The sequence below is a fragment of the Amblyomma maculatum genome, chromosome 1 (assembly GCF_055883805.1).
Source record: "Amblyomma maculatum isolate TAMU_Amacu chromosome 1, ASM5588380v1, whole genome shotgun sequence".
Lineage (NCBI taxonomy): Eukaryota > Metazoa > Arthropoda > Arachnida > Ixodida > Ixodidae > Amblyomma > Amblyomma maculatum.
The window spans coordinates 178,483,631-178,498,944 of NC_139344.1; the positions used below are offsets into that span (position 1 = coordinate 178,483,631).

Consider the following 15,314-nt stretch of genomic DNA (forward strand, 5'->3'; position numbering starts at 1 on the left):
CATGTACTACTCTCATCCCTTACGTAACAAAAAATGAGGGGACTTGTTACATATTCTAGCAAATGGGGCTGGCGCGCTTGCATATAAGCTCATAAAACCTGTGTATCTTCTGAGAAGAATATCAGAAATATGCAACAAAATAAAGCGTGCTCCATATTAATTTAGCCGTTCCTGTACGCTGTGGAATTAAAGCTATGTAAATATTTTCTGCTACTACACACAGAACATTAGAAAACTATTAGTTGATTGCAAAAATGCAGACTATCAGAAACAATAGAAAAACACACCATAAACAGCACATTCTATTGTTAGCGGCTGACATATTGTGCCAGGAATTCCCGCCTCGGCGGCAGCCTAGTGACCCTTGAACCCCACGTGGAGTGTCCCGGGAGTGCGTCTTGGAACAAGTTAACTGACAACCCCCCACCTGCATCGTCCCTCCGATGAGTCGCCGCTGCAGTGGCTGACACCGTGCCATCCGTGTTTACTTTATTTTGGTTGTGGTTTTTTTTCGTTTTGTATGGTCCTAGTGTGCAGTGGATACAGCATCCCTGTTTTGATGCGAGGGAGTGCGAGAATAAGACTCGGAACAGCAGTGAGCAGCGCGTCGTTCATGAGAGCGGACGCTTGATGAAATGTGCGAAAGAGTGCGCAGTGTGACGTCGACTAGAGCGGACGCTTGACAAAGAAAATGTGTGAAAGTGCGCAACGAAGAGTGACATTGTAATCCAGTTATCGTTCTGAATATAACCATTATACGTTTTTATTTTTTAATCTGCGCTGAGTGTTTCCTTTTCCATTTCCTTTTTTTTCTAACACTATATAATTATAGAACTCCTTGCCACTGTGAAGTAGATCGAAGCAAAGAAATAATTATCGCCAGTACCTACTGAGCAGCTGAGAAATGTGTACAGCTTTCCTTTAGAACTGTGCAACACACTGAGATGAATGTTAGTGGTAATTATTTTCACCGGCTGTGAGTACATCCCATGCTATTTATGGCAATTGCAGCATAAGCAAAAGCACACCTTGTTGAAACAAGCTTCCCATTCAGCAGCTGATAATGCCTGAAGGTCATGAACCAGCAGAGCACGCTGCAGGTAGGTCAATGCTGATGTGCGGATGTTTCGTCGTGTATCACAACAGAGGCGAGCAATGCCTGAAAATATAAAAGCACATGCCAGATATATTCAAACAACTCCAGCCGAATAAAGATTAAAAGCAAGAACTGCACCCAAGTTGTAACATAAGACATTTGTAATCGAGAACAAGAAAACTCAGGCTTAATGCTGAAGAGCAAGCACACTTTTTCTGGTTTTTAAATAAATTTTAGGCACAATTTACATGTTGAGCTCTGTGAGCTACACAAACACTGACTGGAGCACACAAAAAGGCTCACTGACCCTGCAGAAGTGGACACCAGCACAGGTTCCAAAGAGTTGGCTGCTGACTGCCTCTTGCCAACCGGCTGAGATCTCCAGAAACTGGCAGGCCAGTAGATGACAAAACAAGCTCAGGAACCAAGTCATTTGGCTGCAGTATCGAAGCTGCCCTTGTGTGCAAAGTATGCATGAGGTCCAAAAGCTGGAAGATGCCAACATAACAGAACGCCTTATGGGTTGTTCCATGCGAAACATCCCAGAACACAAAAATGACCACCGCCAGCTGTATTGTAAAAATTGGGCTTGTTGATGATTGTGTAAACGGTCTTTTGCGATTCTCCTGATTCCCCAAACAATGGCCGAAAGCCATCCATTCCAAGATTTCAATGGTGCAAGGCCAGCTAGGTCGAAATGCACCACAGCTAAAATGTTTTGTCCGCATGATGTGGGACCAAAGATCCATCTTCCCAAACATTTGTGAAACCAAGCCCCCTCAGACAAGGAAAAGTCTTGTCCCCAGTGGAAAACTAGTGGGCATCCAGCCACACAAGGAATGAAACCTCATGCCTCCCGCACAAGGGGCAGAAGATCAAACCACTAGGCTAAGCATATATCAAGCTTACAAAAACCATGATAGAGATATCACTTTCATAGCAAGAATTTTTAACAACGTCCAAAAAAACCAACCTGAAGCGACACATGCTGATACTCGGAAGGAGCTCCCTCCAGGCGGTCCTCATCATCAGCCTCATAACCAAGACTGTGCTGCTGATTCCTGCGGTGCAGGGCCTCCTCCCTGCGCCTCGCCTGCCCTTTGGTCATTCGTTTAGTCTCTCGCGGCTTCGCGTTTCTCTTTACCCAGTTGTTTCCTGTGATAAAAACAATAAATACACAGATGCATTTACTTAGATGGCAAATGTACTATCTCTGCCAAAAGCAATCAAGCAATGTGCTTTGCTCCTTAACAATATAACCGAGCACTTATGGGCCCCCTTAAATTATAAAGTAAGGAGAGCCTTTTTTCTCACCTTCTAAGACCTTTTTTCGTTCTGGTAGTCTGTGAAGCAGACGTTAAAGAACCTCAGGTGGTCGAAATTTCCGGAGCCCTCCACTATGGAGTCTCTCATGGCCTGAGTCGCTTTGGGACGTTAAACCCCACAAACCAAACAAAATCGAAATTGAGAACAATCAAAGCAGTTGCGGTGAAACAACCCTAGCGGCACACATGGGCCACAACTTGGCTCCCTATGCTACCCTCCACAAGCCAAGCTGCTTCCCATATGCTTTCGTCTCTAATCACAGTGATCTAAAATGAAAGGAACATGGCCAGTCAGGCTTGCAGCCAGTTGTAAACTGCATCACAATGCAATGATGTACTATGTGGTGATCCACTTCGTTGCAGCGGTCATACTGTGGCAGCTCTCTATGGTCGTCAACACTGATTTATGAAAGTCCCAGCATTACTGAACATAGTCCTTTGCCACACAATAGCAGTCAATTCTACAAGGAACGAGCACATCAACATATGTAAGCAGTGAGACATACTGCCAGTTGGAGATGCACTGCTTGCACTGCTTCATTGCACTGCTTGCACTGCTTCATTGCAAGTTTCAATGAGCAAGAAATCCATGATCTGTGATGATTTCGGAGGCTCGAATAGTGAAAGCCTAGTGCAAATTAAATAGAACAGTAAACGCTATTTGGCAACTATTTGAAGTTTAGAACGTTAACAGTATTATTTTCCTGTTTTCCTGGAGAGGGACATGCAGGTTGTCTGCAAGTATTGTTGACAGAATCACTGTGGCTCACGACTGCTGCTAGTTTGTCTAAACCAAAGAACATGTGAAAACAGCCAGTCTTAAACGGACTTCTTTTGATACTGAGTCTATTGGAAAAGAGCCGAATGTTCTTACATCATTCATCTTACTGAATAAATCATAAAAATGGCAGTCTACTATGTTCTATATGCAGTTTGCTTTTACAAACACCCAAAAGTAACACATACATTTAGGATAGCATGCTTTCTGAAACTAATCAATTAAACAGCTAAAACACAGATGCATGCTGTTCAGATACTAGGCTAACTAATGCTACAGAGGAACTCTGCCTCACCTCCATGCAGACTAGCCTCGACAAAAACACGTATGCACTGGATGCAGCCGTGCAAGTTGCTTGGAGTGATGTGGGCCAGGTCGCGCACCAGAAAGGCCAAGCATTCGCAGCACTTGGCCAAAGCAAAAGGGTCATGGGGGAGTAGATCACAGGCCAGGCTAATGGAGAACTGGTTCACGGGGGCAGCGCTGTGGCTGCGCTCTTCTTCGGCACCCCCACCGCTGACCTGAAACAATGCACACACAAGAGGTGAGTGAAGTTGAAATAACTGACCGCAAACAAAAAACTTGGCCTCAAGAGGCTACTGGCCTCAAACGTTTATTATATATATACTACTCCCAGGAAAACTTTGTATGAACTTCATCATGAGAAACATGTGCGTTATTAAAGTTACGTATTACTAGCCTGGATGCAAGTGTATACAAAAACAACTAAGCTAAAAGGTAATGATAGACAACAAACAGGTAACAACAGGTAATGGCGGAAACTCAAGGTTAAAAAAAAAAAAAAAAGAAAACAAGGAACATTACCTGTACTGTACTGTACTGTTTAAGGCCGCATATAAGTTGACCTGTTTCGATTTACTCTTTTTTACAAAACTGACATTTGAAACGGGGAGTGTGGACTTGTATGACGCCTTTCCATATGTGCGCACTAGCTTCATACTGCTGCCAACCAACAATTGGCCCTTGGTACTGCGAAAATGTCCATGCGGATGATGGCTTGTTCTTATCAACGGGGCTGGTAAAGCTTTCACTTTACCAGCCCCACTGTCAAAAGAGCCATCAGCCATCAACGTGACCAGCACAATAAAAGGAAAGCTCAATGTTCCGCTAGCAATAATTCGAACTGCACCCTGGCTCACTTATGCTGGCAGTTGCTTTCCCAAATGAGGTGCGCGGCATGAAAGCAAACCTTTAACAATAACCAAAATCTGCAACTACAGGAATGCTGGCAGTTCGCAGTTTGTTGATGCTTGCATAATAAGCTCAAGCTGGTCAGGGCACATGTGACAGGCGTAGAAGGTGTACTGTTTAATCTCCTTTAATCTCCATTTTCCCTCAATTGCAGGCCCTGTGATTTCATCACTGTGCTTCAGCTACTGTGAGAATGTCTGATACTCTCGCATGCTACAATGTCATTCTAGGGGAACTATGCTGGCCAAAGCAATCAGGCTCAATTTTTTTTTTTTTTTTTTTTTTTTAAATATGGTTTACAGGGTTTAACAACTCAAAGTGAGTCAGGCTACAAGGGATGCCACAGTGGAGGGCTCTGGAAAAATTTTGACCATCTGGGGGTTCTTTAACGTGCACTGACATAGTACAGTACATGGACTGTAGAGGAAGTCTAGGAAGTAGAAATTGACAAGGACAAAATCACAATGAATAAAATATAAAAGAGCATGCAGCAGTAAACATGCATTTTTTTTCTAGACAGGCTTCCATGAAATTATCACATAGGTCATCGTGGCACACACGGTTCATTTCTCTTAATATGACTCTCTTGTCATGTTATTTCTTCCACATCCCTCTCTGTCTATATACACCTAAAGCTGAGACGCAAGCCAAACTTGCCGATCCCTGTCAAAGGCCTGACAGTATTTTTGGGGCACCCAAATTTGCTTTGAGCAACAAAGCAGCAGCAACTTGCAGCAGCTCTTCACATGCAATCCTCATGTGGAGAAAGAAATAGCCTCCTGTGAAGTCAGTTTCAATGTGTTCCTTTGAACGAAGACACCAAATGGCCAAAGCCTAACCCTTTGGAACACAGCACAAACCAAAAAAAGTAACAACACTCAATAAAAAATACAACAATCAAAGGCCATTTTTTGTGCCATAAACCATCTCCACAAATTGAGGAACAATGTTTACCAACGGCTAGCACTTGTACATGCGAGCCCATTAATGTTAAACACAGCTATGAGTGGTGAAAGGCACTCATATCTGAAAGTGCTACTTGCTGGAAATATGCCAGATAAAAAACTTCCGCCTGATCCTTACAGGTGAATAAGAACATTGCACAATTTTGCTATTACAGTAAAGCCTCGGTGATACGAATCTCACAGTACCGCGAAAAAATTTGTATCATCCGAATATTCGTATCATCAAAACGAAAGAAAATAAGTATGCAAAAGCATGGGAAAGGTAGTCACGCAGATCTGTTTACGTCCGGGAAAATTTAATACGGTCACGCAGTCACAACTCGCCACTCGTAGCCCACACAGCGCAACAGGCAATCATGACGCTGGCGGCGTGCTGGCTGCGTGCCTCTGCGGACTTCTCGTGGCACATACGGCATGACAAGAGATGGAGACGTGCCTGCTGCATGGTGCTGCAGACTACACAAATGCGTACAGCGTGACAAGCAGTTGCGAAGTCTATGATTTGCACCTGTGCGTGCCCGCCGCGTGCGCTGCTGACTACTTTTCGCGGCAGCGCGACACTGCAAACTTTTTGCGGTGTGGAAAGTGTTCGCGATGCCAGCGACGTGCGGTCCGCCTGCCTCTGCGTACTTCTCACAGCACATACAGCACAACCGGACATAGGGCATGTGGGCCAGGTGGTGCCACAAACTGCTCACCGATCACGATCGTGAAGCCAACGATGTGGGGTCCGTGCGCGGCAGGCGCGCACGCCGCCACCAACTGCTGCGGTTGCAACGTCTGTGGTTTGTGGGCCACACGCCGCTGAAAAACTTTTCGCAGCATGAGCCCGACAGACAATCGCGACTTCAGCGAGGTGCGCACCACGTGTCACCGCAAACTGCTCATGAAGCGTACATACAGTGCGGATGGCGATTGCGGAGTCAACGATGTGCGGGCACTGCGTAGTGCTCAGGGTTGCAGTTACAGTTTGCACGTTCGTATCATCCGTAATGGTGCGGGAGTGTTCGGAACATTCGAAATTTTGCACACTGTACGCAATGCACTCCGGCTGGGAAGTTTGATCGAACTCAGCAGGACCCGGGAAATGGTCCAAATAATCAAACAGCCAAAAAAATCCATGAACTTGAAAAAAAAACACTTCTCCACAAAAAATATGGTTTAAAAATCAGAACTTTGCCGCTCGCCATGTTTAGTTTATATGTCAATAATAAGAAGTTATGTCATAGCATAACCGGCTACCAGCTTCTGCACGCCACCCATGCGCACGCGCCAGCACGATTCTATATGGCAGGCCCGTCTACCAGTGCGGGCGCGCTGACTGGTGGTCGCGCAGTGGTGCCCCGCAAAAGCGCATGGTGCTAAGCGATAACCACTATAGCCCTCGAGTTAGAATATCTTTGCTAGTCATTCTTTCGTCATGTCCATGCCACTTAACGATGTACTGCGACGCCTTGGCATGCTCTGCCAACGAATGCACACACCATGCGAAACAATAACATTCAGTTTCTGTTTCCATGGTTAACGATGGTAGCAAGGACAGTCTGATGAAACTTTTCTCGTAGGCGGCATCGTCAGAGTTCGCCGCAGCATACGGTGCTCACGCTCGATTTTTCCGTCCTATTGCGCGTTCTAGGCTACCACGATGACCAGACCGAGCATTCCCTTACTGCCACTGCCTCCAATGGCAACGATGCACAGAAAGCCAAGCTAGTCCGTCCGAATGACTTGCTTCACCTAAGCTTTCATGACCATGCCAAACAGGGTTGTTTGCAACAACAATGTCCGCTCGCGTCTATTTCATGCCAGGAAAAAAAAAAGAAAATAAAAAACCTTCGGTCAAAAAACTATCTCCACAGTATTACTGGTGCAAAATTTGGTCTGAAAAATTGAACTTTCGGACACCATAGTGTATGAAATATCGGTCGTGAAAATATGGGGTGCGTGATGATTCCTGAATGAAGTCTGAAATATCGCACAACTCCGAATTATTGGGGTCCGAAAAGTCAGTTGGCTACCTACTGCACAAGCAACCTCATGAGCATGATAGTGAACTGTCCTCATAAAGGAACACATTTCCAAGCGTCGAAACTACAGCTTTACTGCTCACCAATATCCAACCGCCGGCCGACGAGTCAATCGCACCCTTTGGACAATCATCTTGGCAGGAACTGGGTACACGAGCAGCATCACCATTGGCTGACTGGTGCTGGTACAGCTCACTGTCTGACGTGTAACCACGGTCAATAGGGCCTTCCTGGCGTCCGTGAACACCCCGTGACAGCTCGCTATCCGATTGAGCACCCACTGTAGAGAGATCCAACAGACACAACAGGCTTGAGTGAACTATTTTATGTCTGAATATAATGCTTTTTAATTACCACAACAACAATAATAATAATAATAATAATAATAATAATAATAATAATAATAATAATAATAATAATAATAATAATAGTACACAGAAGGAATACAATAACTTTTCTTACACTATCTTACTCATTCAATTCCTCATAAATTATGAACATGTAGAAGAATGTAACATTAAAAAATGTTTAACAAAAAGGAAAATAATGTTATTCATGCCATAGCAACAAAATCTGCAAACATTTCAACTTAAAATACATAGAACACTGAGTAAAAGAACACATAATACAGCCAGTAAAACCTAAATGTTCAGATGCCAGTGTCTCTTAAAAAACAATATCTATTTGCGAGCTAATGGTGAGCATAAAGTAGAACCTCACTATTTCAAAGCCTGTCACAAGGAATATTTAAATCAGGCAGATTTCTAAATTCTACATTCTGCAGACAAGATCTAATATCCCTGTCACACGGCCGACTCGGAACTACCTTGAACTTCCTTGGTCTAAAGGAGCGCAAGGGAGTCGCAGGGAGTTTCGCCTTAAAGGAGTTGTCCCCGTGTCACACGGCTTGCAACGAGCTTCTCAGAGCAGCCAACAGGGGGCCATTCGGCGCTGTTTATTTTGCACAAAGATATAAAAAATAATGTCCAAAACAAACTGAAATATTTTTTATACTACTGTTTTTCTCGCAAAATGCAATTAGCTTTACTCATATCAATATAAAAGAACACACATTTGCTGAAAACAACGACCATGCTCTAAACATAGCCATTTTTTCCGCTCTGCTGGACACCATGCGCGGCGTTGTGCAATACGTGGTGCAGTCGCGACAATTAAACGCAACTAACCGAGTTAGAATACAATTTTATGCAATAAAAACTAATATATTTAGGAATAAAAATTACATTATTGAAGAAATATGTTATTTAATGACTCGGAAGCAAAGCACATTGGAAACGAGAGTACTCCCTTCGCCCATCAATGGAGATCGTCGATCTCCTTTGCTTCAAAACTCCATTTAACTTCCTTCCATAATGGACTGCCGTGTGACACGGCACGTATCTCCCTCGAGGTAATGGCTACCTTGGTTGAAGGGAGTTGAAAGGAGTTCAGCTGTGTCCGTGTGACAGAGGTATAAGATGTGCTACAACAACCTATGTCGACAATGTAACTTTACTAAGTTCTGCCATGTACTTCAACCAGTTTCACTTTTTATATATCCCTGTTGACAAAGCTGCTGCTGCAAATGCTATGCTTTTCTTCCATACTACAAATATGCTGATTTTATTGTTTTTATTGGTGCTATTTAACACTTCCTGCCTGGTTTTGTTTTCTTTGGCTTGTCTCCACTTTGTCCCCTGTGCATTATATTTTCCCATTACAATACTACTACTGCATCTACTGATTCTAAGCACACTTTTCTTCATGACCGCGATGCACAATGTGGGGGAGGGGGAGCTTATATTCGAAAAATCTGAAATAAGCGACCCCCCTCCCCCCCTCCGCCATAGCCCCCTTTTTTCGCGGTGATATCTTGACATGGGTGCAAGAGATTACTTATTTGGCAAACCTCTTCAGCCAATGCGATTGCAGTTCGACTGACCTTCAAGCAGTAGGCAGCCCTCTACAAACTCATTCTTACTATCATTACGGCTCCCAAACAAATGACACCAAACCAAGCAACGTGCACCCGTGATGCCACTGAAACCTGCCGAGCACCGCCGGTACCAAGCCCACGTGAAAACACGCTGATAGAGCTATCAGGGTCATTTCTGGCCAGTTTTTGGCACTCAGTGCCGCCATATATCATTTAGTGTTGGAACATAGCAACACGCCACAGATGCCACGCCATCTCGGGGCTCTGACAGCTTCGGTCCGACAACAGAATGAGTAAGCGTGCTGGCAGCCTTGGATATGCGCTCTTCCTTGTAAAAAAGGGCATGTTTACATTCACATGCAAACATTTTTTTTTCCAAATTTCGACCGGTTCTTTAGAATGCACAAGCCAGTTACATCGTGCAGTACACAGGTGGAAAGTTGCGCTACCCATTAACATAGAAAATAGGTGGCACAGACCATTTAGAACTTGACAAAGTGAATGAATAAAAAAAAGGCTAACAGTCGCACAAAGCAGCAGTGGAAAAGTGGAGGCGGGGGGGATGCATGTGCATGCATGTGGAGAAGTTTGCCACACTTGATTCTGTCGCACACATTTCTTAAAAATTGCCTCTTAAATGACACTGAGACTAGAGAAGATAACAGCGTGTTCATGCAAGGCTTTCACTTTCGTGTGGACTCAAATTTCCCCCTTGCATTACAATTTGGCTGTTTTTACATTGGTGCAGATATGGTCCTTCCAAAAGACAAAGTCAAGAACATGATAACATAAAATAAGATAACTAATAAATAAATAAATAAGATAAATAAGAATACTGATATTCATTGGCATATAACAGATGATCAAAGCCAAACTGCCAGACAGACTGCATTCTCAAACCCCCCCCCCCCCCCCCCCATGTCGTCATGAAGCTGATATAATGAGGATTCTCACCGGTGTGACCAACATTACTATAAAGGGTTTCCATCGCTGCAAAACTGGTTCCAAGACCGAGCCTAAGCACATGAACAGTGTACTGCCAGCACATGTTTAGCCACTTTACATGTGCAAGTGCATACAGTAAAAGCTAGTTAATTCAAACTTCACGGGACCGGGAAAAGTTCGAATTATCGAATGGCCTCGGAAAAACTGAAAAGAACCATTTGCATTACGGTACATGTACCGTATTTACTCGCGTAACGAACCCACTCGCATAATGAACCCACCACTCTTGATTTCGGCCTAAAAATTTGAAAAAAAAAAAAAAAAAAGAAAAGGCGTCAGTCGTAGCGCATCCCTCCGTATCTACCATCACAGTTCACAACACATTCCTTGGCAGTGCATCAAGATGCTGCATAGCAATAACATCACGATGCTTTTACCTTTTGACGTTGGGTCTAGCAGGGGGGGGGGAAGCGAACTTGGCAGTGTCAGTGCTTGTCTGGTTGTGCAAGCCCTGTTTTCAGTATGTTCAGCTTATCATGCCATGGGCGATTGGGGTGGTGGGCGCCGTCTACAGTCACTCAGTCATTGGAACGCATGATAGCAGCAGACACCTTTTGAAGCAAACGATGCTAAAAAGCCAAAGTCATGATCATGGCTGACCGCATGCTTCTGATAACGACTGATGGACGAATCTTGCAAAAAAAAGAAAAGTTTTTCCCGCGTCATTCGTAGTGCCCATCCAAAGTCATAGCATTTCATGGACGTTGCCTGGAACTGCGCCGACAGTACTTATCTGTATTTCCGAATTAACAGGGCTCGAATTGACGAGTATTTAGTTGCGAGTTTCGGAGGTTGCAGAAGAGAGAGTAGGCAGCCGTCACCGCGGCCGCCAACCCCTACCTTCTGGTGCTGTCGGCTGCCACGTTGGTCATGGCACCATTTAGGCTTTGCCAATTCTTCTATGGTTTTACCTAGTTCCGCCTGCTTTTCCCATTTCCGAACATCCGAAGCCTCTAACTATGCTGTTCCTTCGCGGAGGTGTTCTTTCTTTTTTCTTTTTTTTCATACGCTGTGTGCCAAGCCGCCCAGACGTAGCAGCGCGCAGTTCAAATTATCCGTAGCTGAACCGATTCGCGTTCGAATTAATGGGCTTTTCTTATACACAGATCTCTGATGCTTGGCCGGACCAAGTAGTGTAGGTCGAATTATCCAAAAATTCGAATTATCGAGGTTCGAATAAATGACCTTTCACTGTACTCTACCCACCTGGCATAGAAGTGCTGTCAGCCACGGAAGTCATAGAGCGGTGGAAAGCTGGAGGCCGGTGAAGTGCATGAGCTGGCTGGGGCCTGAGACCCGCACCAGCACACGCCATCAGCACGAACAGGGTAGCCCAGTCTGAGGGAGCCTGCACACATGTTGCACTCGTGCGCAGCAACTCCTGCAGGGCACAGGCTACCTGGCTGCACACCTGCTGCAGCGTAGCTGGCCGCAAGAGCAGTAGCAGCTGTAGGGAGCCCAACACCTGCAAGCACCATGCAACTGTCAATCATATTCTGAATGGCACTACTGCACAACTCAAACAAGGTAAGCACTGGTAGAAACACCTTGTGCTCAGAAATAGGCCAGCCAATTGCAACCAGTCACATTAGAATGAAGCTTCCTCTGGTACAAAAGAGTGGAGCAACAAAGCTCTTCCAGACACCATTTTCTGACAGGCACTTAAATCTTTTCTGTACAGCCAGCATAAACATCTGGCGCACTGAAATTAGAACATTTGGCGACAAAGTAACAAACACTGCAAATTTTTGGGCTCATGTATTAGGCTCATGTGAAAGGTGATGACTGCAGCCATACAAGGACTGCTCGTTTTGGCCATAGCACCCGTGTGATATGTAGATCCGAAAAGCTGCTATAAGAAAAATCACCTACCCAGCCACCAGCGAGGTACTTTCCAAAGTACTGCAACCTTGATAGAACCATCACTTGAAGCGACCCATTCCAACAATAACCAGCTTCAAAGCAGCACTGACAGCACTGTACGACAAAATGCAGAGAACTGTAGTGCAGACCTCTTTGTGGTCATAGGCTCAGGGTCCCTAGCACTTTGGCTTAGCACGTCCATTCAACCATCAATAATTCACTCACTGGCAACCATCTATTCTGAGCATTCAGAGTTCAATTTAAAGAAAACCTTTTAAGCGACTTGTTAGGGGTGTGTAAATAACCAAAATTTTGAAAACAAGTCAAATATGTTTTTTATTCAATTCGTATTCGAAAAACTGATATTAGAAAACTGCCAAATCCATGGAAACTGTTCATTTCACTGCAGTTCCATCACACTGCATGCTTCATCACAGTGCTCACTTGACCGCATGGATTGTGCCGTAAAGCATCCTCTAAACGTTACAGAGCATTTTCGTCAACAGGAACCTTCTGAAAGAAGGTACGAAAAGCAACACATGACATGAAACTGGGAAAAAAACGTCATTCTCACTCCGGTATCATCTCAAATGCAGATAACCATCGCACAGGCATCAGATAAAATTACTATGATGCAAATAACTTTAGGCAGTATTTACAGGCCCATTTGATCATTCGAGCTATCAGTTAATTCAGACATTTTTTTCTGGTGCCTTGAAGGCCGAATTAACTGTATTCAGCAGTAATATGACAGCCCCACAAAGTGTCATGAAGGTCCTTCCTGTACAAAAAACTGGTATTACGATCCTGTATCAAGTCTACGGTAAATTCTTGATAATTCAAACTCACGCAATTCGAAATCCCTGATAATTTGAAGAATTTCTACTTCCCTGTAATATCTAATGTAAATTTAACCGTACAATTCGAAGCGGCCACCTGCACTAGCCCTGTTAATTACAGTGCTGTCCACTTATACTTGTACATCTGAACCAGCAAAAGAAAAGGAAGAACAAAAGCACACATCCACGTATTTTCCCATACCTGTAGGCTTTCCTACTTACCAGCAATGAGTAAATTGGGTTGAACAACGCAAATCATCGTAAAGAGCACTGAAGACTTTATTACAGGATACATCAATAGACATAACTTTAGCACACTTAAGTCCAAAATTCAAACTCGCTTGAGCAGCAGCTGAAGCTTGTCAGTCGCTGTGAGCATCGCTTTCAGTAGCGCATATGCTGGCGGATCTCCTTTTCGCATGCACGAAACAGATTAGCAACTGGATGAACTGCAGGACATCCCCAGCTTTGATGGTCACTAACATCGTAGAGTGCAAATGCCCGTATTTTCTCGTGAGGCTCCCAGCTTTGAAACCCTGCCAGAAATCCCGATGAATCTGCTCTTTCATCTCGAGAGCTATCGCACCACTATTGTGGTCGGCGGCCAGTTCCACGGATAGTGATAGTGATGATAATGGTGATCTGTACCCACGCCGTAAGAATAGAAAAGTGTACCAATGGCACTGCTTGCCCTGTGCTCAGAATGTTGCACGATAAGTCTGCAACATTCTGCCTGCCAACAGGCGGCGACGCAGACATGCGGGCACTCCTGCCGTTTGCGTCGTCGTCTGCTTGCAGTGAATGCGCCATTAAACGTAAGTTTTGTTTGACAAAGTCTTCTAAATCAGACTGTAATGTTGTTTTTTCACTGAAGCATGACTGCATTTTGATTGTGGGTGTGTATGGCGCTGTCGCCAGTGCTTCGACGATTGGATGAAAGTGCTATGCTCCGCGATGCACCACAGGCCACAAGTTGAGCAAAGAAAACATATCGCTGTTTTCGACACCAAAGGACGAAGAATGTTTGAAGGTTTGAAGAAATGTCATCCCACGTAAGGACCTTTTCCTCCAACCTTCAGACTTTTTATGTGAGAAGCATTTAGAGCCTCATCTCACGTCAAAATCATGGAAAGTTACCTACGGCGCCATCTACTCATAAGTGCACTGCGGCGACTGTGTCTTGCAAAAGATGCAGCGCCAACAAAGTTTCCTGTACACCTGCCTGATGTTGGGAAAGGTTGAGGGTCGCCGGAGAAGGGGTAGGCAGCGAACGCGATGGTTAGATGGCATCCTCGAGGCACTGCAGATGAAGTTATGTGATGTTAGGAAGATAGTGAGAGACCGGAAAGCGTGGCGTGACATGGTCCATAGGGTCACGAAGAGTCGGACACGACTGAACGACTGAACTGAACTGAACACCTGCCGAAAGTCGGGAAGGAAGGAAAAAGGTCTGCTGAGAGGCACAACATTCCAGGCCAAAGAAACACCGTCACAAGCCGCTCGACGATCCTCAAGAGGATGCGTCGAATCAAGACCCGTACGTCTACGAAGGAAAGCCTGCAGAAAACATCCTTCTCAGACAGCACATTGTGCAGCTTCAGCTACTTGTCTGAAATGTTGCCAAACATTTCGCCTTCGAGCTCTTGACGGGGCTGCCATCGACTCAGTAACGGACTAGGTGAAGCCAGAAGTGTTTCTAAAAACGTGCGTTCGATGTCTAATTTAAGTGTTTTGTAAGCCGCACATAGGCTCTTTCGCTCCCTAGTGACACCAATTTTAGAGTTTCTTGCTCTTTGACACTAAAGCTAGATATTTGTGCTCAATAAATTGCATGACGTTAATTACGAGTGCAATATATATGCAGTTTCAGTATAGCATGTGGACCGATTTACAAAATAGGATTGCGTGCGCTTTTTTGTCATGCTTGAGACAATTTCACACTATGGGAAGTATTTGAAATTTAATTTGTTTATTGTCTGTAATGATGATTATAGTACCTATAAGATTCTGTTCAGCTCAGAACGCCATAACCAAAGAATTACTCACCGCCGTCCACACCACTGCTCAGACAAGCTGCACGTTGGGGACTAATTCCCTGAATCTTTTTCGGTTCGACAGGTTGATAAATTACGAATGACCGATAAATACAGACTTCTACTCTTTATCGGCCTGGTGGCAAGCGAACTGTGGAAATTTTCTATGTTTCTCAAGTGCTAATACCTGAAGGTCATGAGAACACTGAGGATTATAAGAAAATATGCGTCTTAT

At 44.5% G+C, this 15,314-nt stretch overlaps 1 protein-coding gene across 3 annotated transcripts in view; it reads right to left on the reverse strand.

Annotated features, from left to right (window-relative positions):
• garz (Sec7 domain-containing protein garz) overlaps window positions 1-15,314 on the reverse strand; it is a 71,547-nt gene that overhangs the window by 10,699 nt on the left and 45,534 nt on the right. For all 3 annotated transcript variants that reach the window (XM_084589663.1, XM_084589660.1, XM_084589661.1), the window contains exons 24-29: window positions 11,551-11,809; window positions 7,487-7,683; window positions 3,495-3,720; window positions 2,070-2,251; window positions 1,404-1,584; window positions 1,029-1,159 (exon numbers count right to left, since the gene is read on the reverse strand). In XM_084589663.1, the coding sequence (XP_084445789.1) occupies window positions 1,029-1,159; window positions 1,404-1,584; window positions 2,070-2,251; window positions 3,495-3,720; window positions 7,487-7,683; window positions 11,551-11,809 (1,176 nt within the window). The remainder of the gene's footprint in view (window positions 1-1,028; window positions 1,160-1,403; window positions 1,585-2,069; window positions 2,252-3,494; window positions 3,721-7,486; window positions 7,684-11,550; window positions 11,810-15,314) is intronic.